Source organism: Protomyctophum parallelum, assembly GCF_964188405.1.
Source record: "Protomyctophum parallelum genome assembly, chromosome: 9".
Lineage (NCBI taxonomy): Eukaryota > Metazoa > Chordata > Actinopteri > Myctophiformes > Myctophidae > Protomyctophum > Protomyctophum parallelum.
In genome coordinates, this window is record NC_139706.1 from 45799749 (window position 1) to 45823599 (window position 23851).

Consider the following 23851-nt stretch of genomic DNA (forward strand, 5'->3'; position numbering starts at 1 on the left):
AAATGAACATGTGTATTGAAAACATTCAGCAAATGATCAGGCAAGTAAACCACAAAGTCACGGCTGTGAATGATAAATTATCTTTATTGCAAAAAGAGCTCATTCAGAGAGAGAAATAAAACGGGTTGGAAAATGCTTCTTCTTGATGGTGTGTGTTGTGTGAATGTAACTGTATCACTGAGATGTAGCCATGATGCTGGATACGCCTAAGGAGCACAAAACAACACAGATGGAGAAGGAGATCAGTGACGATGAAAGGTGGTGAATAAACAGGAATTCATCATTCAACATCAGTGTTCGTCTTTATCAGTGAACAGAACAAACAATGGTGACACACAAGTACACCCTCCTGAGTAAAATATGAGAACAGAGTATATTTAGTAACCCTGTAAAACATCAATGCAACAGCATAATGTAAAATAAATATTTTTTGCACAATGATGAATACAACAAAGTAACCTGCTAACATCCATCATTAAGGTAGATCAGAAAACAAAGAGGAGATTCAACTCCTTTGACTCACTCTCAAAGTCGATCTTCTCCACAATATTTTTGGGTTTGACACTCTCCTCCTGGTTGTAGATGAAGATCTGTCCTTCCTCGTTCTCTGTCCAGCCGTACTTGGTCATCCACACCTTCACCTGGGTGTCTGGAAAAAGGGGAAGAAAGTGGACTCATGATTAGTAGGTCAACGGTTCAAATCCCCTGCATTGATGGTAGTCCTATTGCTTGCGATTATTGGTTTCTGATTTATTGGTCTCAATGGTTTAAGGCCAAAATATCTCGGACACGCCTTTACGTAACTGATACCATCTCAGCTTGTCTGAGAACGGTCTACTCAACAGTTCCCAGAGTTTATCAAAAAGAATGTTGAGGCAGCGTTTTGTCATGTTACATGAAACAAGCTTACAGAAAATGTGAGGCGTATGCCAACTGACTTTTAAACATTTATGTTCTTCTCCACTATCTTCAATTAAAACATGACACATTTTAAAGTGTGTATTGTTGGTTCTGATGGAGTATGGCTGGTTCTAAGTACTGTGTTATAGGCACAAAGGAAAACCGACATGGTCTTGTGTAGAGCCAGAGCCATAGCACACCTGACTAGAGGATGATAGTCCCCTTTGGTGCATGGGTTAAAGTCCCATTAGTTGATCTATTATGCTTTTATAAATGGCTTTTATGCATTTCAATGCCTTATATAGCAATCTATCTGAATTACCTTTGTATATTATTGTGCTCTACAAATACACTTGCTCTGGACAGTACAAATTAAGGAGCCCTTATGCCCTTGAGCAAAAGAACATGATCGCCAGATTCGCCACCAAATGCCCCAGAGCAGCTGCTAAACTAACACCATTAGTCTGTGGTTACAAATAAACCAAGTCTCAGTGAATATGAGTTTATAGAACTTTGTATTAATCATCATTAATACAATCATGATGTAATGTTTTGATGAATAAACAAAAATAATAAGCATTAATTAAATATGTATAATACTGTCTTGCAAGTAACCAAGCACTAGGTGTGGTGAGAACATGTTAACTTTTTATACAACTTGTAAAGCAGTTCTCTCTAATCTTCCAGACCAGTGGTGTCCTAGTATGTGCAACAGAGGGACCCGGACAAGTATACACATGTTTACGTAACAACAAACCGCAATCTCTCTTTAAAAAAAAAAGTGTTCCTTAACCCTCAAGTTGAAGGTGTGCCATTCTAGCAGTCTTAAGGTATAGTGTTTGACTGGTCTGACTCTAGACTGAAATATCAGGTACAAGTTCTTACCGAGAGGGTCTCCCAGCATCTCAGCCAGTAACCGATGTTCAATGTTCTGGTAGGTGATGCCCACTACGTGGCAGATGACTGGAGAAATAGAGATAAATAAATACAATGTTAAAGTACATAGAGGTGAGGCTGGGCAATATATCAATATCATATCGATATTGTGATATGAGACAAGATATTAAGATGTTCCTAAACTTCCTATCGGCCACCAACACCCCAAAAATTGGCCATTATAATTTGTTTTACGCCATAAAGTATAACAAAACAAAAAAAAAACATTGCATGGATGCACCTGGGACGTATCCTCAGTGATGTATCCTGAGGTCAACGGGGTTTCAGGTCTCTCAACATCATACCCCTCACTCAGGCGACCCAGCCGAGAGTGATCAAGTCCCGACTTAAGTCCCAGTAGCTACCCTCAATCAGTCCCACTAGGGAAAAACCAGGGGCACACAATTCGTTGGAACTACTAGAGAACTACTCTGCAAGGGCTGGGAGCTACACTTCTGGCGCATGGAGGGACTAGGCTCTATGGGTTGTCTCCTGTCCGGGCCCCTCCTACGTCTCACCAGGTCCACTCCTGCTCTCACCAGGCTCAGGACCTGTGCGTTGCACCATAGTCCCAGCACCAGACAGTTCATTCAGGAGTGGTGGGCAATGGTTCCGCAGGGACATGGTGCTGCGGTTCCGCTTGCATGGCCCTCCCAAAGGCCTCACCGAGGGTTGTTGGGCTTCCTCCTCACGGAGGACACAGGCTGGGGCGCTAATCCATACTGCTCACCCGGGTGCCGTCTACATTCCGGCTGTCAAGTATTGTTAAGTGTTCCACTTACATAACATCGTAAGTGTTGTTTGACACAGCAACTGTTTGTTCAGAGGCAAATAAAGTAAACATGTGAATGCGGTTTCAAATTCAACTGTCAAGTCTGGCACGCACCTCTCTCACTGCACTCTTGTTGACCGAAAGTTTATACAACAAAGAGCAAAACATATAACTACCATTAGCATGTTCTTTTGCAGCACAAATCGATACCGATAAAGATGACTTAATATTGATTCATAAAGGTCACTTGCTGCATTCATTGCAGCCATTGCTGGCCCGTTTAAAGCCTCGTTGGAAATCAGTGCAACAAGAACATGCATAATATGCACGTTCTATGGAATTCATTTGAATTTTGTGCATGCATTACATTTGCAAAACACAAAGACAAAAATAGCCTAAAACACTGCCCAATAAACAATCAACGATTGCACTCGTTCAATTGCAGAAGCCTACAATATCTGGGATTTTGGATATAATATGTGTTGGATATAATAAGTGTTAGGATATTGTGCTCTGGGGCAGCAGAGGGTTTCACATACATCATTCCACCTCCTGCACACATGGTTTGTTTATTTGGTTTATTGTGTTGGCACCGCCTCTACGTCACAGCATTGGAGGCCGGCCACTGAAAGTACGTCGTCATAAAATGGACGCCATCACAACGGGACGGGGGACGGAGGAAATGTTTGGACAGCATGGTGTTTAGGGAGTGAGGCAATTGTTAGGAGGACTCGACTCAGTATTACCGACCCATACATACGGAGGCCACCGATCAGCTGCACTGGACCAGAAGATAAGCAACGGATGGATAGCGCTGTCCTACGTAGGCTTGTAGTTTAAAGTGGGTTGAGAGTATAGTGGAGCTTCGCGTATGGGGAAAGTTTACAGACGGTCACTTGTTGCCATCCCGTGTCGGCGCGGTGCAAAAAATAATACATAAAAACAGAAAATACCCAACGGGAGGAAAAAAAGAAGAAAACAAACGAAAGCTATAAAAAGAATACCTACGCGGGTTGTTATCCCCGCACCTGAACTACTATCGATCCAGCACCTCACTTCGGCTGTGGGCCAACGATAGAGCTGGCCGTATAGCCAGCAGGTGAGTGGACCTGTGAGTGGTGTTGATACGGGGGACGGTGCCGTTTTTGATTTAATTTGACACATGCATACAACATCTCGACACATGCACTCACACACGTCCATCCATCCACGTCTTTTAGGTCAGGGTAGCTAATATAGTAGCTATATAGTTGTTATTTAGCGAGCCGTGGGAGCAACCCGTGACATAAGTGCTGTCGTTTCCAATGTATTATAATTTGACAACAGCAGATATTAGGCAATTATTTGTCACATCATTACAGCAAATCTGTAATATTGTCAGTAAATACTTGATCCAATGCTTGTACTCACACTTGCGTACCGAGTCCTCAAAGCCAGTGATGCTATCGATAAGCTCTCTGTTCTCCTCAAGACTTGTCTGTCAAAAAGCAAAACGGCACAGAGATTAGGAAAGTTTTGTAAAGTAAATTGAAGCATGAAAGAGCACAGGGAGGTCAGACCTTTTTTAATTTTGTTATATTCAGAGCAGGAAATCAACAACCATGAATTATGCTTGTAAAAAGTGTCCCTGAGCAAGGCATAGAACGCAACCGCTCCCCACTCCCTAGGCGCTGTGTCCACTGCTCCTAACAGTTAGGATGGGTAAATGAATGTGTGTCATACGTACCCAGAAGCTCTGGAAGTGGCAAGTCTCCAGCAGGTTCCCGAGGTAGAGGATCTGCCTGATGGGCCGTTCCTCTGTCTGCGACACAGTAGTCAAGGAAAGGGCCCCGACCCCAAGACAGACCCCACTTCCAATATGCATCCCCAGTTTCCCACACATACATATATTCTTCTGTCAATACACTTGAAAGTTGGGACAACTTGGGAGAACAATCTACTGATTTAGGATGATTGCCTAACCAGTAAACCCAATTCTCACCAGTAAATCAGCAATATAATTACAATGAATTATCATAACTTTGCAACCATATTTTACACAATTATTTATTATAATGAGTCTACATGGTATAACCTAAGAAGAAGTCACCATTACTCAGACAGAGTGAATAACCATGAATGTCCGTTCAGAATACACTGAAACCTGTAATAAAACATTGATCAATCAAACCTTGTCCTACAGTAGGCTGCATTTACAGAACAACAACAATCTCAGGAAGGCTGGTGCTGTACCAGTACCAAAATGATACGTGTGTCTGGTCAATCATGCACTTGCACAGAGTGAAGTCAGTGTGGGGCAGGTTGGTCAGTGCCTTCAGAAGGATTATTGATGTCACATTGGTCTGGAAATAGGCTGGGTTGAACTGGTACCTGCAAGAAATCAACACTTACGTTTAGTTTTGTTTTTTTAGATTACATTTGATATTGATAACAAAACAACACTTACAATAAAAAACTATGCTTGGTATCGAACCAAAGCGGTTTTGGGGAACAGTAACATTCTACAAACATTGTATAAAAAACTGGTAGTAGAAACACACCTAGTTGTTATTGTTCGAAGGCATCAACTTAAAATAAAAAGTATTAAGAACCTAGACAAATGTAATGTTAAGGAAATTCTAAAATGTGTTAATAAAGTTTGGTGGCTTAATGTGTACAGTACCAAAACAATAACGACCGAAGGGTCTCGCACCTTACTGACCATCAACACAATGTACTACAAAATGAAAGGACAAACCATCTCAGGATAAAACTAGCCTTGGCTTAAGTTGGAGCAAGACTAGCCCCTTTCGGGACCCTACGTAAAACTTTTTTGATATTTTGTTGAGTTTTACGTTGGGTCCCTGCTCGCTACTGTACTTTCATATGGAAATTCCTATATGCGGATATGGAGATTCTCTCTAAAATAGGACCCGCGGCATGTGACGCCATTATTTTCCTTGAGTTATTCTGAATTCGGTAACTTTAAGTAGCTATACATCCAGCTGCGAATATCTCCTGTGGCGCGGAAGCCGTTAAGTATTTTTAATCTTTGTTTGACCGATTTGGTCGCTTTATTTCTTCTTGTTTGTTTACCGTTTATTGTACCGCCTCCCGGTGTGCGGTTGGCTTGTGAGGCTACGTCCCTGCCTCTGATCTGCTGTGTCATAGCTATAGCGCCACTAGCTAGCCAGATAGGCGGTACAATGAGGTGTCAATAAACAAGGAAGGAAAAGAAGAATCCAAGCTTCCAAATCGGGCAAACATATATTAAAAATACTTAACGGCTTCCGCGCCACAGGAGATATTCGCAAAGGTATGTATGTGTACTTATACTTTACATATTCAGAAAGCCTCATACTGAAGAATATCGTCAAAGAGCGCGGGGAGGCGTTTTAACATGTAAACATGAGCCAGTAAATGTTTTAATCAGGTGGCATGGACGACGTGGAACAGGACCCAATGCACTGGGTCGAACAAATGTCAGAAACTTCAGTAGCATTTGGGTTCTGCTTGGAGGGCTAGAGCAAGACTATCATAAATGTATTTGATTGACTGACGTTTGCTTCTCCTTATATATGTATCAGAAAAGCAAAAAAAGTATGCTTTCCCCCCCCCCCAACACTCAATTTAAATATAAATACTAGGCAGTGACATTATTTACATATTTCAATATATTATTTACGAAGGGAAGCTACCAGTAAATGGCTACCAGACTCACAGTTTGAGAACAGCCAAGTTAGCCTCCAGATCATAAGTATTCTCTTTAGCTTGTGTCTCCACATAACGCTCCAGTGTAGCAAGGTTTTCTGGGTTGTACCTGGGAAGTGGGAAGAGATTTATTTTGATTAGTTTGTGCAACGGTATGCATTAACAAAATAATTAACAACACTGACTGGTAAAGCAATTGACAAGTTGGTACTCGAAATCAGACAGGAACAGCTGTCAGTGGGATAACACTTTAACAGTGGATTTCTGACACACACACACACACACACACACACACACACACACACACACACACAACAAGACACATTAGAAGCTAGCCTCAGAAGTTGGCTGTGGTTGGTTATTATTGTTAGCAGACTGACTTGACACAATATAATTGCTTCAAAACACAGATGCCAAATTGCTCGTATGCTAGATCTCGATGCTCATCATCATCCCCAGCGTAGTAACATCACTGAGGATACAACAGCATTAGTCCATTAGCTACTAATGGACCAGAGCTACTAGGCTACTAGCTACTAGCTAGCGAGCTAACGAAGCTAACCCGGTATATCTATCAGTTTCCCAGGCATCTTACCTATCGATTCCACGTAAGAGCTTCCCTACATTCGCCCTCATCTGCTCGATCGGCGAAGCCATTTGGTCCAAATGTTTATGTTGGTCTTTGTGATGAAATTATGAGTAAAATCCACACGTGGACCCGAGAGCCACAAAAAAGACCAGACGGAAGGAGAATGAGCTCGGAACGGAAGGAACGACATTTCGACAAACACCGGACAGGAAAGTAGACGGACCCATCATACCGTTTTTTTATTTTTATTATTTTTTATTTTTATTGAGAAATATATTACAGACAATTCAGGTAGAAAAACACAGCTCAAACAACAAAAACAGAAAATAAACAAAAACAGGACAAAAAAACAGACAATACAATAACATAACCAACAATGATATCAAGGTTGGGGAGCAGTTTTAGTATTTTAAATTCCAGGAGGTGGGTGAAGATCTGTAAAGTTTTAGCAAATTTGTGTTTGTGTATGAAGAATTTAGCGAATTTAGCGTATATATATATTATTATTATTATTATTATTATTATTATTATTATAATAGCACAGCACATTATATCTTTCAGAGTAATTGAATTGGAATAAATCAAATTAAGCGTTTGTTTGTGTGTGTGTGTGTGACTGTGTGTGTGTGTGTGTGTGTGTGTGTGTGTGTGTGTGTGTGTGTGTGTGTGTGTGTGTGTGTGTGGTCGTGCGTGTGTGTGGTCGTGCGTGCGTGTGCGTGCGAGCGTGTGTGTGTGTGTGTGTGAGTGTGAGTTAGATATTTGTGTTATAATAATTTCCAACCTAATCTGACACTGTCACTTTCATCTGCCTCATGATGCCAGCCACTGCCCCCTTCTGTCTGTAGTAAGTATAACATAACATACATTGAAATCTTCAAAACAATCAGTTTGTAAAAAGGAATAGGTGCAGGGCCTACTGTCAACTGCAATTTACAATTTACAATTTAGGCATTTAGCAGACGCTCTTAATCCTAGAGCGACTTACATTAAGCAAGAACAAAAAAGCATGGGAATACATCACATAAAAACATTTATCATGTAACATGCGTAAACTAAGAAAGTAACAGTGAAATATCTATATAATGAAACTAATACATACAAAACTATACATCTATACTACTATGCTATACATATGTACTATGACGTGCTATGACTACATACAATGCAATTATAGTGCTGTCTACATAACATAAAGAAAACATGATACATTATTTATTAGTGCAAAATGCAATGTGTAAACCTTGTGTGTTTCTATTTTTTATTACAATTACTTTACACTTTGACCTAGCCTAGCTCTTCCTTCCTGCAAAGAGATCAGTTATATCATACAGATAGTATCTTATGTTGTCTTCTTCTTCTTTCAATGATTTAATATAGAACTTATATCGTTTTATAATTCTGTTGTAACATGTGGAGGGGAAGTGAGGGGGGAAAAGCAAATTAATGTGATTATTGTGATGGAGTTATGTGATCGACTTAAGCTTGTGTGTACCAATTGTAATCGCTTATCCATGGTAGTGATATATTCCCTTGTTCTACTCATTGAGCCATCAGATCAGGACCATTTTGTCTCGGACATGGCCTCAGATGGCTCAGATGTGTTTTGAGACAGTTCAGTTGCTTGTGGTTAGCTGATCTATGTCATGCATCTTGTGATCTGTCACATGTGGGTGTTTGTGACAGGGGAGACCTGAGACTGAGTGGAAGATGGATGTCAAATGTGAAAAGATGGTAGCAGAATAGGTGAAGAAGTCGCAGTTTGCACACACCAAGAATCAATATTCAACAGGTTTATTTCTCTACAACATGTCCTGATGTAGAGAAATAAACCTGTTGAAAATTGATTATTGGTGTGTGCGACCTCTTCACCTATTCTACAATGTTGATTTAAGCTGGTAACGCACCATAAGTCAAAGCACGGTGGTCACAAGAACGTTTTCAATTGATATGGTAGCAGAAATTTAGATAATACCATTTTTTGTACATGAATTCTTTACTGGCCATGAGTGTACAGGGTTTGATGTGGTCAGATCAACATATGGAATGTCAGAACAGGTCAGCTCCATAAATGGAGATCTAATTAAGGGTGGCAGCGGGGGCAGTGTCTTGAGTGTACAGGGTTTGATGAGGGCCCAGGTAGGGCCGGGCCTTAATTTTTGGGCCTGTTGAGAACTTAGAGGCCCGTCTAGAGTTTAAATGGACAGGTATCAGTCAAAAGGGAGACATCGAAATGGAAGAATGGATGGGGAAGGATCAACTTATGACATGTCAGAACATGTCAGCTCTATATATGGAGGTCTAAGGGTTTGAGGTTTGAGGTCAGATGTAGAGTTGCTGGCCAATATCGATGACATCAGGGATCTCCATATATGGGCATGCCGTTCCCATATGGGCTTAATAATATTGATGACATCAGGGATCTCCATCGCTGATGATGTCACGTGATGTCACGAGGCATGACCATATATGGTCATGGTGACCAACCAAACAACTGGCGGGAAATGCACGATTTCATAGTAAATGCGACGTGCAGTCGCAATAATATAGAGAAAAATCCAGTTTAGTGTATTTTCAAAGTTCTTAGAAGAACTGTTTCCTTAAGAAAACAAACACATTTTGCCATTGATGTGTTCACAGGTCATTGTTATTATGTCAATGTGGCTGAACAGGAAGCTAAAGGGAGCTAGCAAGCATGAGCATTTATGCACTTCTGCAGAGTGCACACAGTACGTGCACACACACGACGCATTTGCTGCACATAACAGAAGAGAAACAAAACCCATAATGAAAACCTCAAACAGCACAACTACAGCTAATCAGTAATCACTCCTCTCTCTTTCTCACACACACACGCACACACACACACACACACACACACACACACACACACACACACACACACACGCACACGCACACACACACGCACACACACACACACACGCACACGCACACACACAAACAGGAAACAAAACTGGATTATGTAAATGAACTGAGTTCAAAAACGTTTGAGAGAACAGAATAAATTGATGAAGGGGTGGAGCAGGTGTAAGGAGGAGTGGTAGGGTGAAGCAGTAGGAAGGTGTTGTTAGAGTATCTAGACTAGACTGAATGTTTGAGTGAGTGAGAGGTTGGTTGAGACAGAGAAAGAAACAAGAAAGGACTACAGGAGAAAGAAAGTCTTTCTTTCAGTAAATTCCCAGCAGTTGTAAAATTAGGTTAGTTGTAGAGCCATTTGTGCGTGACTGAGTGTGTGTGTGTGTGTGTGTGTGTGTGTGTGTGTGTGTGTGTGTGTGTGTGTGTGTGTGTGTGTGTGTGTGTGTGTGTGTGTGTGTGTGTGTGTGTGTGTGTGTGTGTGTGTGCGCGCATGAGGGGTGCATAGGAGTGCAGGCCTGTAGGAGTTTTCTGCCTACATTCATTGTGTAGGCTATTAGAGATTGCGTGAATACATTTAGCAGGTATTGTGTGTGTGTGTGAGACCGAGTGATTGTGTATTTGTGAGTGGGTGCCATAGTATGCCCAAGCTGCCACACCACTAGTGTCATTGGAGATGGATTCCCAACACCGGGCAGCTCTGGACATCTCCACCAGGAACCCCCAAGATGACTTTGAGATCATGCTGAGGGTCGGAGGAGGAACATATGGAGATGTTTATAAGGTCAGAGCTAACATCTGTTTTGCAAAAGCTTATGCAACTGTTAAATGGTTGCATACGCTTGCTTTCTTTGTTGTTGTTGAAAATATATTTTGATGCTCATTGTAAAATGATTTGATATGTTATTGGGGAACTATAATCAAAGTATTATTTTTCTTCCTTTAAAAAGGAAAAATGTAACCATGACTCACACCTCTTCTCACCATAGCTTGTAATGTTGCCCCCTCAATATATGGCAGATTTAATATTGTCTTTTAGTTATTTGACACCCATTTGGTTCTCATTTAACATATTGGTTTAATTAATGATTAGCTACGGCATATATTGCTCTGATTGTGTTGGATTTGCAGTACGGTTACAGTGAAGCCAGAAATGTCATGCAGCCAAGAGGCCTGTATAGGAGGAAGTGGTTTTAGAAGTGAAAGTGCACTAAATAATACTGCTTTATGCATTCATCACCAATTCACCCCCTGAAACCATTTAACAAATTATTCCTGAGAAAGTTGACTTGGTGTTTTACATTTTCATCGATTGCTTCTTGTTGTATATATTACTTTTATGAATAATATGGTAAAGACTGTTGTCACTGCCTTACTCTAGTACGCAAAGAGTGTTTCACACACAAACCATTTCTAATTTAACGTTGCTTCACCCCAAACACCAAATATGGAGAACCGAGAGTATACAAATATCAGGGCACGCTGAGAATGTTTGTATAAAGGAACAATGTTAAATATGATGTGATCACTATGATCTGTCACATAGATATTAGACATCCTCCCCTATATGCCTGTGTCACAATACTGCTTTCTTGGCCTGGCCTGGCCTGTCCAGGAAATAAAGACTGGTAGTCTAACTAGTTTAAATAAATAAATGTTAAATGAATATAAATACAAACGGTCCTGGTCTGTCTTTATGTGTGGATGCTGGCCTAGTTTATGTTAATGAGGTCAGTATAGTCTGAGGTTCATGTGTCCTAACTAGGGATCTCCCGAATCACGAACACGTCCACGATTTCCGATCACGTGATCGGATCATTACAACCTAGTCCTAACACATCTATATAAATGCACCATTTAACACATCTGCCACGTGGCCTGATGCTCAGTTGAACCACTCAAACCATTTATATTCGTTGCTGACAGGGGTCTGCACTTGGCCCCCTCCTTTTTCACACTAGGGCTCCATCTTGCGGCAGGGGCCCTTTTTCCTTAATTTTTGGGATTTAGTATTGTGTGAGAGGTGTGGCCCCGTAAAATGTGTTATCTTGTGCCACAGCCTAAGTCCCTAGAACACCTCCATTACCCCTTACATTATGCATAGGTGTGGTTTGGGCGTTACCATGATTAAACCAATCACAGTGACACCTGCCATTGCCTTTAACCCTTCTGAACGGGCACCCATTTTGGTGTTGGCATCATGTTATGCTTTAGCTATTGAAAAATAGCAGATCTACAAGCTCATATCGCGCCACCGAGTGGCGCGATACGAGCTTGTAGGTCTGCTATTTTTTGAAAAATCGAAGAACGACTGACATTTTTAGAATCTGATCTCAGGTCAGAATGGGTTAATCAGACCAGTGTGTGTCCGGCGGAAACCTCGTATGAATCTGATCTCAGGTCAGAATGGGTTAAGAGATCCATTATCCATTTAACATTATGCCCAGTGATTTACACTGTGGCCCATGGCCATGGAAGAGCGACACACGTTGCTGCCTTGAAATATACCTGTGTGCATAAAATAGCAAATATAGGGAAAGCGCATCAACACGCCTACAGTGTACAGACACACCTCCACCCGCAAATATAGGAGTCGGCAAAATGAATAGTGGGTTGTGTGGCCGCAAGATAACATTCACGCATAGTGGAAGCTCCTAAATGCCTAATTCACGGAAAATGTTTATTACTTGAGGATAAAGCATGGCATAAGATGGAGTCCATGTGTGCTGTGTGTGTGTGTGTGTGTGTGTGTGTGTGTGTGTGCGTGCGTGCGTGAATGCATGCACGTGTCGTGCAAGAGGAATATATGATATATAAGCAATATACATATGCCTTTTTGATAATTGGAACCTCTTGTGAGCTTTGACTGAAGTTGAATTAGAATTCATTGTGTTTCTGATCACAGTATTAGACAGGTTGGCTTTATTTATGGTAACCTTCAGGGACACAAATGGATAAATGAGTTCCATGTAGTTGTAAAGTGAATGGTTTAAAAACCCATTCAGAACGGGCACCCATTTTGGTGTCAGCATCATGTTGTGCTTTATCTATTGAAAAATAGCAGATCTACAAGCTCATATCGCGCCACCGAGTGGCGCGATACGAGCTTGTAGGTCTGCTATTTTTGAAAAATCGAAGAGCGACTGACATTTTTAGAATCTGATCTCAGGTCAGAATGGGTTCATCAGACCAGTGTGTGTCCGGCGGAAACCTCGTATGAATCTGATCTCAGGTCAGAATGGGTTAAGTCATGGATACTGTGGTACTTTCCAGTTTCCACAGCAGAAATGGTACTGAACAGTAGCTACAACTCTTGTAAAATATCGATCCACTCCACAGTACTTATTCAGTGCAGAGTGAGTCATCAATGTTTCAGTATTGCAATTGATTATAATATAAACCAAATGAGGAGGTGTAGACTGATGGGGAAAAGGTCACACTGTGTGTGTGTGTGTGTGTGTGTGTGTGTGTGTGTGTGTGTGTGTGTGTGTGCGTGTGTGTGTGTGTGTGTGTGTGTGTGTGTGTGTGTGTGTGTGTGTGCGTGCGTGCGTGTGTGTGTGTGTGTGTGCAGATCCACAGTGAGGATAGCTCTGCAAATCATTACGCATACATTACACATGGCTGCCATTTTGCCTTGAAATCATAGTCGGGGAAGGAACTATCAGTTAGTAAAAATTGTAGATGAAAAAAGTGATTTTTGAAGAAAAATAAATAAATAAAACGTGAAAGGGCAGAGTATCTAGTCCACCACTAAAGGCCTACAGATTATGTGGAGTTGTGTCATGATGCAAGAAATCCAGGAAGAAAAAAAAACATTTTATACCTATATACGGTTCAAGAGTGAAGTGGTTGTTCTAGCTCCACCATCTTGCTGATTTGAAAAAGATGCAGTGGAAGTTCTTCCTTGGCTTTACTTGCAGTTTGCTTGTTCATGATTTGTGGCATTATGTGCAAAACGGGCCCCTGCCAGTGCAAACTTTGAAAGACAATTGTAGCCAATCTGATTGGGAAGTTGTGCCATGGTCCAAGGAATCCAGATAATATAATATTTTTAATATACATCTTACGAGTTATAGGTCAAAAGGCAATTTGGCCTGTTATAGTGCCACCATGAGGCAGCTCTGAAATGTTTGGGGCCCTACTGGGAGTGTGCGTGCACAGTTTCACGCAGATCGGTCAAACGGCACTGGAGATTAGCTGGACAGGGGCAAAAACATATTCCTCGCCTTTGGCCTTTCTGGCCTCCTGGCGAGGATGACGACTGTATTGGTCTGAAGCCCACACACACACACACACACGCACACGCACACACACAATCAGCCTTTGTGACAGATCTGCAGATGCAGGACTAAGGCTGCACGTTAGAAAAGCATGCGATATTCGATAACGTTGTTGAATACCTCAATAATATGACTCATGATACAAAAAAATATTATAGTATAGTTTTAATGTCTCTTTGCTTCAGGTTAACTTTAGCAAACTAAAGACACGTTAATTAAAAATGTTAAACAAATATCTAGCCTAACAAAAGGCAATATAATGCTTCTGAACTTTGCCTTTCAGTTGCACTTCCTATAAACAGATAAGGTTCAGTTTGAGAGGGGCGAGGAGGAGCAGCTGTGCTCAACTTGATTTATACTACTGTATATAACATGTTACTGTGTCTGCCATGTTGCTACCAGCTGTATTGTATTTGTATGTGACAATAAACACCTTGAGCCATCTCCACTCCACGGTGCTTTGCCGATGGGATTGCTCAATCGGCATTCAGCAAATAGACATAATAATATGCCATTTATTTATCTTGATAATCTCTTGCGATATGTACACCTACTACAACTAGCCGATCTACATCGAGGCATTGTGAGCAAATGTTGTTCTCTGTTTGCACTTGGAGTGCAAACATTTTACTGTCTGCCATGTTGCTACCAGCTGTATTGTATGTGACAATAAACACCTTGAGCCATCCGAAAAAATGTGAGGCGAGGCAGAGAGAACGAACAGGTTTTGTTGAGAATGTCACCCTTGTTTTTAGTGAAGGGAATTGTCAACAGAACCAAAAATAAACACCACTGACATCACAGCAGCCAGAAACAAGTAAACGAGAACAGACTTGCTGTGTCAAAAGTTCACACAGCACAGCTTTATTTAGTTGTATTTTAGTCATGTAGGTTTTATCAGGCGAAGATAGTCAGAAGCTGAGATAGACAGAGGGAAAGACACTTGGCTTTGGCTGGAATGGAAACAACTGGTTGATATTGTCGATTAACTACTGTAACCCTTAACCCAACCAACTGGTACGCCCCAGCTCAATATGTTTATTTCCTACTTGCCTGAATGCTGGTTTTACCTGTTGGACAACAACAATAAAATAAAGTGTGTGTGTGTGTGTGTGTGTGTGTGTGTGTGTGTGTGTGTGTGTGTGTGTGTGTGTGTGTGTGTGTGTGTGTGTGTGTGTGTGTGTGTGTGTGTGTGTGTGTGTGTGTGTGTGTGTGTGTGTGTGTGAGAGAGAGAGAGAGAGAGAATAATGAAAAGTCCACCATAAAACAAAGCTTGAAGACAGAGATAAGAAAACAGGTGCTCACCTGAGATAAAGAAGTTAAAAATGGTTGAAATGTATGGAGGAATGACATACCAAATGTAGATCCAGATTGGAGCTGGGATACAGTGTGGTCTAATGTTGTCCTGTCTTCTAGGAATCCTGATCATCAACAAATTCATCTACATTTTGTTCATAGGACATACTTAATCCCCCGTAGATTGTGTGCTATGCGGATTTTAAATAATCACAACTGCACATTCTGCACTTCAAACACCATAGGTACATTCTTTCATATGGTGTGGGAGTGTCCGAGTGTCCTCACATTTTGGAATTTGGTTGCTACTAACCTTTCGACTATTCTACAAGTTAACATCACACCCTCCCCATCTCTATTCTTATTAAATGATGTATCCCAGTTGCCATTAAATAACACCCGTATTCGTGTCTTCTTTGCTGGCGTAACGGCCGCAAAGAAGATGGTTGCTTCGCACTGGAAACCGCCTCATACATTGTCATTTCGCCAATGGGCTTTGACCTTTCTAGATATCATTTATCTAGAAAATGTCTACAGCAAGATTGCATGGTGCAAAAGAGGAAAACATTGAGATTTGGTCTGGTATTGCAGATTTGGTTAAGGGCGTGGTTTAATCATTATTATTATTATTATTATTATCATTATTTATTTATTTTTTGTTTCCATTGCACAGTAGTAGGAGTAATGACATTTTGTGGCATCTTTGGTCTCGGGGGGGGGGGGGGGGGGGGGAGGGGTGGGTGGGATTGTTTGTTTTTGTTTTTGTGTTTCTTGCTTTTGCCGTTATGCGTTGTTTTATATGTGTTTTGTTTTCTTTAAGTCATTCATGATGTTAACGTGTCTTATTGTGATTTTTGTCTTAAAATAAATAACATTTGATAACAAACAAAAAAAAAAGTTGAAATGATCAAAGTATCTCCTGGATCAGACAGGATAAAACAGAGGATCCAGGCACTCGCAAATGCCAACATGTTTTAACCTACAGAGGTCTTTTCGTCCTAATGAATACCTCTATAGGTCTTAACATGTTGGCCTTTGCCTTGTTATAATAAAGGCTGCTTAATCTACTGTACATTTAGGTGTCTGTTTTTATAATAAATGAAGCTATTGAACTTAAGCGTGTCATGTCTGAGGTCGTTCGGCGTCGATATGGCACGCAATGGTAAATAATAAATTGTGTTGTTTGGCTTACTTATCAAATTCTACTACTTTTCAATGAAACAGTTCAAACCCCTTCCCCTGTTATACCTCTTCGTGTGTCCTTCCACATCACAGACAGTGTGAAGGAAATATAGGGCTCGATCCACCTCTCATTGTGGCAAGTAAAATTATGTCATCTCTGCAGTAACCTTGGTTTGTACAGACTGGGATAAACTGTACTGACTTCACAATTCACACAAACACAAATCATCTTGTCTTCCTGTACAGATTCTTCTAGATAAACGCTGAAGATAACTTATGAACTTAATGTTAACACGTCACATGCTTTTCTTTCATTGCCAATGATAATATTATAAAACACTGTATTTTTTGTTAGTGATCAATTTTAATGGTGGATGCTTAAACAAGACAGCCAGATACTACATTGCCAGCCAGATAATCACTGAGTACCACAGACGAAAATCAGTCAAATTTCATTCTGACCCCTCCACGAAAAGGCCTCGTTGTCCTGACCCCTTATCTATCATTTATACATTATGGATAAATAGTGTGGACTTAAACTGTGTTTCGTCTGTGGCATTCTTGAGGGAGGCAAGCTTCCTTTTCTTGTTCGCATGGTTTTCTCTCTGTATGTTGAAGATACAAACCATGAAACCAATGGTCAACTAAACTTTCAATATTTGAATTGTGTCTCACGTACCTCCTACCTTCTTTTGAAACACTCAGTTAGCAAAGCATTAGTCGGGCAGTTGGGTTGCATGTTTTGTAGCGACCACCGACCATGCCACTGGGCCAGTGTCGGAATTACATTGACAACCAGAACATTAGCAGCTTAATATTAACCTGACACTAGGTTTAGACATTCCACATGAATGAATGAATGAATGAATGACAGAAATACTGGATTTAAAAGCCATGTGGCTGTCAATTTAGTCACTACAGTATAGCGAGCTTGATTGTAGTGTATGTCAGTAGATGCTGACTGTGTAATTGGTTGACGCTTTTGCCTGAATTCTTCATTACTCACTCTGTCAACCCCCCCGTCCCCCGTCGTTGAGCTAGTGTTCATGTCTTGACTGTCTTTAGCTTGTCCCACAGTATACTGTAGGCTTTTTGTACACATGTAGGCAGACCATGTGCATTTCAATAGCTCAGTATGTGAGGTCACTGACTTTATGTTATGCTGTTTTTCTTTTCTTCTTGAAAGGTGCGTGTGTGCGTGCGTGCGGGCGGGCGTGTGTCTGTGTGCACAAATACTGTATGTATGTGATATAATAGTAGATCTGTCTGAGCCTAACTTTTAGAGGGTCCAGTGAGTGACATCACTGTGTGTGAAACCAGACATTTCCATCTCCCAGTGAGTGTTTTTGCTTGACTGTGCGGGGGCACAGGCAGTGAGACAGTTAGAGTCAGACATACTAACCCCATACTAACCCCTACTAACTTTCATTGAATGGAGTTTCCGTTGTCATTCTTTCCATGGTTATGTACGATCTTGCCCACTATTCAGACAACAGGCAGCTTGTGTGTATACTAGTATAGCCTAGTAGTTGCAGTATGACTGTATTTCTCAAAAGTACACATTCATTTGGCTGATATTTTCCTCGGCTTCAGATAATTTCATTGTTGACACTCCCTTACAGTCAGCTCTCTTATGATTTTAGGGCCACAGCACTGTGCTATGTTGCACCATAATCCTTTTGAAAGGTTTTCATAAAACTTAGGTTAGACCTCCACAACCAGGCAAGTAACGTGCTGTAGAGTGTACTATGTAGACTGTTGTATATTACAGTATACAGTATAAACAGTGAGTTTCATAACAGACTACGTCAGGGGTTCTCAATGTTTTGGGCTGGGGAGGGACCCCCGGAAATGCTTTGGCCATGTCTCGCGATTCCCGCCCCACCCCCCTCCCCGCCCCCAATACAAATTGACTGCTACAATAACCTTAATAATCGAGAAAATACATCATAAATAAATACTGATACTGGTACTTTAAGGAAAAGAAAGACGGGTACAGCAAACAGTCTTAAGAAACTCTTTGCGCTCTTTTTTATTTACCACAGCAGCAGTCTGACAGACAGAATGACAGGCCTTCATCAGTGTTTACCTGATTGTCAGCAGAACACTGACAAAGCCTGAGGGGCCAAAACCGAAACGTGTCTGTTTGTAAGACTGCTGCTGTGGTAAAAGAATAATAATAATATATATATATATATATATATATATATACATTTTAATTTGTGAGTGCAGGCTGTTTCTTAAGACAATACTATAATATACAAAATTGTCATATTGCCAGGTGCAACATTCTCTGTTACTAGAGACAGCTGTTATAATGCTGCTTCTGATCAAAGTGTGCTAATTCTCGCCTACATTTTACTTGGCAAAAACTCTAAATTAAACATTCACAAACAATTTAGACCTAACCCTAGCTTGAAATTGAGATAATATCAATGATCATGATCAAGAATGAAGTTTGCAGCTTGACCGTGGTCCTAGGCTATGAACTCTCTATTGGTAGGTCCACTGCAATGTATTCTAATGCACCCTACTGTATGGGACCTTTACAGTGAGATCAGGAAAACAACTTTTCACATGGTTCTAAAATATCGTGATTTAAGAAAACAGGGTGTGATGTCACAGGCTGAACACAATCAGAACCTCAGACAGACATGACTGCTGCAGCATGTTTGATGTTTGCCCTAATCAGTGTTTCTGTTTAGATTTTCACTAATTCGGGGGAATTAATCATAGGGAATGGGGATGCTTATTATTACTTAAATATGATTGTTTATGCTTCCAGGCTCGTAACAAGCAGAATGGAGAACTGGCAGCCATCAAGGTCATTACAATGGAACCAGGTGAGACTTTACTTTTCCACATCATACAGTATGTGAACACACTGTCATGGGATCATACAGTATGTGAACACACTGTCATGGGATCATACAGTATGTGAACACACTGTCATGGGATCATACAGTATGTGAACACACTGTCATGGGATCATACAGTATGTGAACACACTGTCATGGGATCATACAGTATGTGAACACACTGTCATGGGATCATACAGTATGTGAACACACTGTCATGGGATCATACAGTATGTGAACACACTGTCATGGGATCATACAGTATGTGAACACACTGTCATGGGATCATACAGTATGTGAACACACTGTCATGGGATCATACAGTATGTGAACACACTGTCATGGGATCATACAGTATGTGAACACACTGTCATGGGATCATACAGTATGTGAACACACTGTCATGGGATCATACAGTATGTGAATACACTGTCATGGGATCATGACTAGATTTGGCCGACTTAATTCTCTGGTTCATTGCCCTCTTCAGATACCCTAATTTTAACCACACCAAACGCATCAATAACCATAACCATACTATACTAATGTGCCTAAACACTCCAAATCCATGCATGAACTTAACTGTAATAATAGTGCATAACCATCACACACACACAGTCACACACGCACACACGCGCACACGCACACACACACACACACACACACACACACACACACACACACACACACACACACACACACACACACACACACACGTCACACACACACACACACACACACACACACACACACACACACACACACACACACACACACACACACACACACACACACACACACACACGTCACACACACACACACACACACACACACACACACACACAGAGAATAAAATGTTCTGGTGATGTATTTGGTTTGAAAACAAGCTGCAGTTCCAAAAGAAAGTACATGTATGTACAGTACAGTAAACATACCCCCCCTTCTCTGTGTCTGTCTCTCTGTGTCTGTGTCTGTGTCTGTGTCTGTGTGTGTGTCTCTCTCTCTCTCTCTCTCTCTCTCTCTCTCTCTCTCCCCTCTGACACAGACGATGATTTCTCAATCATCCAACAGGAGATTGTCATAGTAAAAAGCTGCAAACACCACAACATAGTGGCATATTACGGCAGCTATATACAGTAAGTAGTAAGCATGCACTATTATTGCATTATTTTGTGAATAGGATGTGGGAGAGGAAGGGAGGGAGGGTTTGTGTGTGCGTGCGTGTGTTTTAAGTTCAATTGTGATGCTTTGAAATGATAATATTATATATTTTGCTTGATCAAAAATTTATAAAAATGTAATGAGAAAAAGAATACCAACATGTCCCATTTCACAAGTGTTCAAAATATATAAAAAATCATTTGAAAATAGCAGATCTACAAGCTCACAACCCTGCCTCTTTGTGTCTCTCTAGAGCCAATACGCTGTCGATTTGCATGGAGTTCTGTGGTGGAGGCTCCCTCCAGGACATTTACCATGGTGAGGATGTGTGTGTGTGTATGTATGTGCAACATCTATATTTAGTGATGAAAGTCTGTAGGTTTTGTGGACTATGAATCTATATGAATCATGCCATCTCTCTGTTATGTGCACGGCCCCCCTCCCACAGTGACGGGTCCCTTTACTGAGCCACAGATAGCCTACATATGCAGGGAGACGCTGCAGGTATGTTTACACCGTTTACTAATATTATACAGGTACAAAAATGTTACTACTCAAATTTTAGATTTAGATTATTACGGTGAAATCAATAAAGGCTGCATGGAATCAATAAAGGCTCAGCTTGGGGATTCAGTTGGATTTCACTCTGTCAATATATTTCACAGGAGAAGCACATTCAGTGCATGTGGATATAACTGCACTGATATCAGCAGCAGTTGAGGGCTCTGTGTGATGTTCTAATGTTTAACCATTCTAAACCTCGTGTCCCCATATTGGCCATGGCCATGCATTAATAGACAAAACAGTTCAAAAGTTTGCAAACTTTTTTGCAGACAAAAATGTAGATTTACAAGCTTAAAAGCCACAAGCTTGTATATTGTCTATATTCTCACTATGTTTTAAATCTTTTGAAATGATAAAATAGGGCTTAAAGGTATATTCAGTGATTTCACTCAAAAAACCTTAGGTTTCGTTTTTGGCTGTGGGACCCAGCCTTTCGTCCAATCAGGATAGAGAGTCAAAAACGAAACCCAAGGTTTTTTGACCCCCAGGGGTTAACTGGGGACAGGGAGGAACTCCTTATATGGTCAGCACACTCTATAGTAGGGAGGATTATCACAACAAAACAAAAAAATAAGTGATATTTGAATTAAGTGAAATCACTGAATATACCTTTAAGTGGTTATTGGTATTATGTCTGTACAGGGTCTGAACTACCTCCATGGACAGAAGAAGATCCACAGAGACATCAAGGTGAGGGGAGAGACAACATGGTCTGATTTATGTGAAAATAGTTCTATCTACAAGCTTGTTAGCTTGTAGATCGGCTATTTTCAGTGAGTATACATTTTAGGTGTAAGTGTTACTTTTACTTAAAATAGTTATCACATGAATTGCTGCATGCAGAATTTGTTCTCCACATTTGACCCATCTCTTGGTGCGGTGAGCCGCAGCACGCTCAGGAATAATTTGTAATCTAACCCTTGATGCTGAGTGCCAAGCAAGGTGGCATTGGGTTCCATTTTTCTTTTCTTTGGTATGACCCGGCCAGGGATCGAACCCCAACCTCCCAGCTTCAGGGCAGACAGCGCCGGACACTCTAACCGCAAGGCCACTGAGCTGTAACACTGAAGAGAGAAACCCCCACAAAGATAATATTCATCAGCTGGTGTCCCATTTCCAAAATCGTCTGCTCATTTATCGGTTCTTTTCCAATTTAGCTCATATCCTGTATGAGTTCTCAATCCTGATTGGATGAAATTGGCAAATCTATTAGCAGTGGAGAGATGGAGAGACCCTTGTTACAACAAATACTATAGAGAAACTTAACATATTCTTTAGTTTTTTTGTTCACTTCAGCACCTGTAATGTTGCTTTAGATTTAGACAGAGACACCTTAGACTTATAGATATCATCACTGCCACTTATGCAGACATTAGTCACAGCACAGTAGTAGTCTTGTTTTGATGAATTGAACAATGTGGACCCTGTTGTAAACAAGTGTAATGCTTAATTGGGTCGTCCACTCACAGTTAACAGTCTTTGTATTGAGTTTGTGCTTGAAATGTACTGTAAATTCTGCAAACTGTTAATAAATATTTCAATCAATCAATCAATCAAAGTCTTACTGTAGAATGTTTCCTCTCTCCTTTACTCACAGGGTGCCAACATCCTCCTCAACGATCAGGGACAGGTCAAACTAGGTAGGTGATAAAATGCTTAAATGTTATCGACCAAGAATTACGTTTACTACTAAACGCACCACAACTACCACAGTTTATTACTTGCGCAAGCAGAGCGCGCAAGTAATAATTTCGCCCGGTCTTCGTTCATCGCGACAGCCACCCGCCATTTTATGCGTATGCCAATAAAACAGCAAATCTGTGCCTGGTTTGCTGGGACCAGATCACATAAATGACCATATGTCTTACGTCATCATTTAGAGCTAGTCATACGTATCCTATATACATAATCAGTAAAATAAACTAGCAAATTGTGCCTGATCTGCTGGGACCAGAGTACGTGGTGTGTATATGTATGACTATAGCTCTAAATGATGACGTAAGACATATGGTCATTTATGTGATCTGGTCCCAGCAAACCAGGCACAGATTTGCTGTTTTATTGGCATACGCATAAAATGGCGGTTGGCTGTCGCGTTTTTTGGCGCAAAGTAACCACAGTATACCGCTAATCAATTTACAACTACATAATCTATATAGTATATGTATATGTATACGTATGTCTTACGTCATCATTTTAGAGCTAGTCATACGTATACTATATACATAATCAGTCAAATAAAATAGCAAATTGTGCCTGATCTGCATAATATGCATATATGCATAAAGTAGGTAGGTAGCAAATAGTTACACCTAATAATTATACATTTCAAACGTTCCTTCACAGATATACAGAGATTTGACAGTTTACAGCGGTCGAAAGTACTTGCGCGCTCTGCTTGCGCACTAGTTGGCCATTTATGGCCTACTAGTGTGCAACAAGCAAGTATGCACTCGACGGAGTGCAGTTCTAGTTTAATCTGTGGCACTGACATTTTATTTGGAAGGCCTATTGATGTGATTTATATATTCCGGTGTGCTCTCCGTTGTGTACATGTAGCCGACTTTGGAATCTCAGCCCAGATCACAGCCACTCTGGCACGGAGGATGTCCTTCATTGGGACGCCATATTGGTGAGGCGAAAACATGTGCACAAAATGTATTCATTTCATTTTGTTTATGATTAAGATATAAGCTAAGCTAATGAAAGAAATCAATGAATGTGGATATAGTGCTTCGTCTAAGATGAAATT

At 40.8% G+C, this 23851-nt stretch overlaps 2 protein-coding genes across 3 annotated transcripts in view; one reads left to right on the plus strand and one right to left on the minus strand.

Annotated features, from left to right (window-relative positions):
• Window positions 1–64: 64 nt before the first annotated feature.
• Window positions 65–7054, minus strand: eif3k (eukaryotic translation initiation factor 3, subunit K). 2 transcript variants are annotated; one of them, XM_083773374.1, is made up of 8 exons: window positions 6894–7054; window positions 6309–6407; window positions 4858–4978; window positions 4335–4409; window positions 4019–4085; window positions 1786–1863; window positions 524–649; window positions 65–206 (listed from the first exon to the last, which is right to left on the minus strand). In XM_083773374.1, the coding sequence occupies exons 1-8, from the start codon at window positions 6953–6955 to the stop codon at window positions 175–177; spliced, it is 660 nt and encodes a 219-aa protein (XP_083629500.1). In that variant the 5' UTR covers window positions 6956–7054; the 3' UTR covers window positions 65–174. The 2 variants fall into 2 exon arrangements, with proteins under 2 accessions (XP_083629500.1, XP_083629499.1); XM_083773373.1 differs by having other exon boundaries at window positions 4335–4412.
• A 3009-nt stretch (window positions 7055–10063) lies between these two features.
• The window catches only part of map4k1 (mitogen-activated protein kinase kinase kinase kinase 1), a 29970-nt gene continuing 16182 nt past the window's right edge, over window positions 10064–23851 (plus strand). The window contains exons 1-8 of the mRNA XM_083773283.1: window positions 10064–10542; window positions 19302–19359; window positions 20420–20510; window positions 20789–20853; window positions 20984–21039; window positions 21742–21789; window positions 22697–22739; window positions 23659–23731. Coding sequence (XP_083629409.1) covers window positions 10435–10542; window positions 19302–19359; window positions 20420–20510; window positions 20789–20853; window positions 20984–21039; window positions 21742–21789; window positions 22697–22739; window positions 23659–23731 — 542 coding nt within the window. The 5' untranslated portion in view covers window positions 10064–10434. The remainder of the gene's footprint in view (window positions 10543–19301; window positions 19360–20419; window positions 20511–20788; window positions 20854–20983; window positions 21040–21741; window positions 21790–22696; window positions 22740–23658; window positions 23732–23851) is intronic.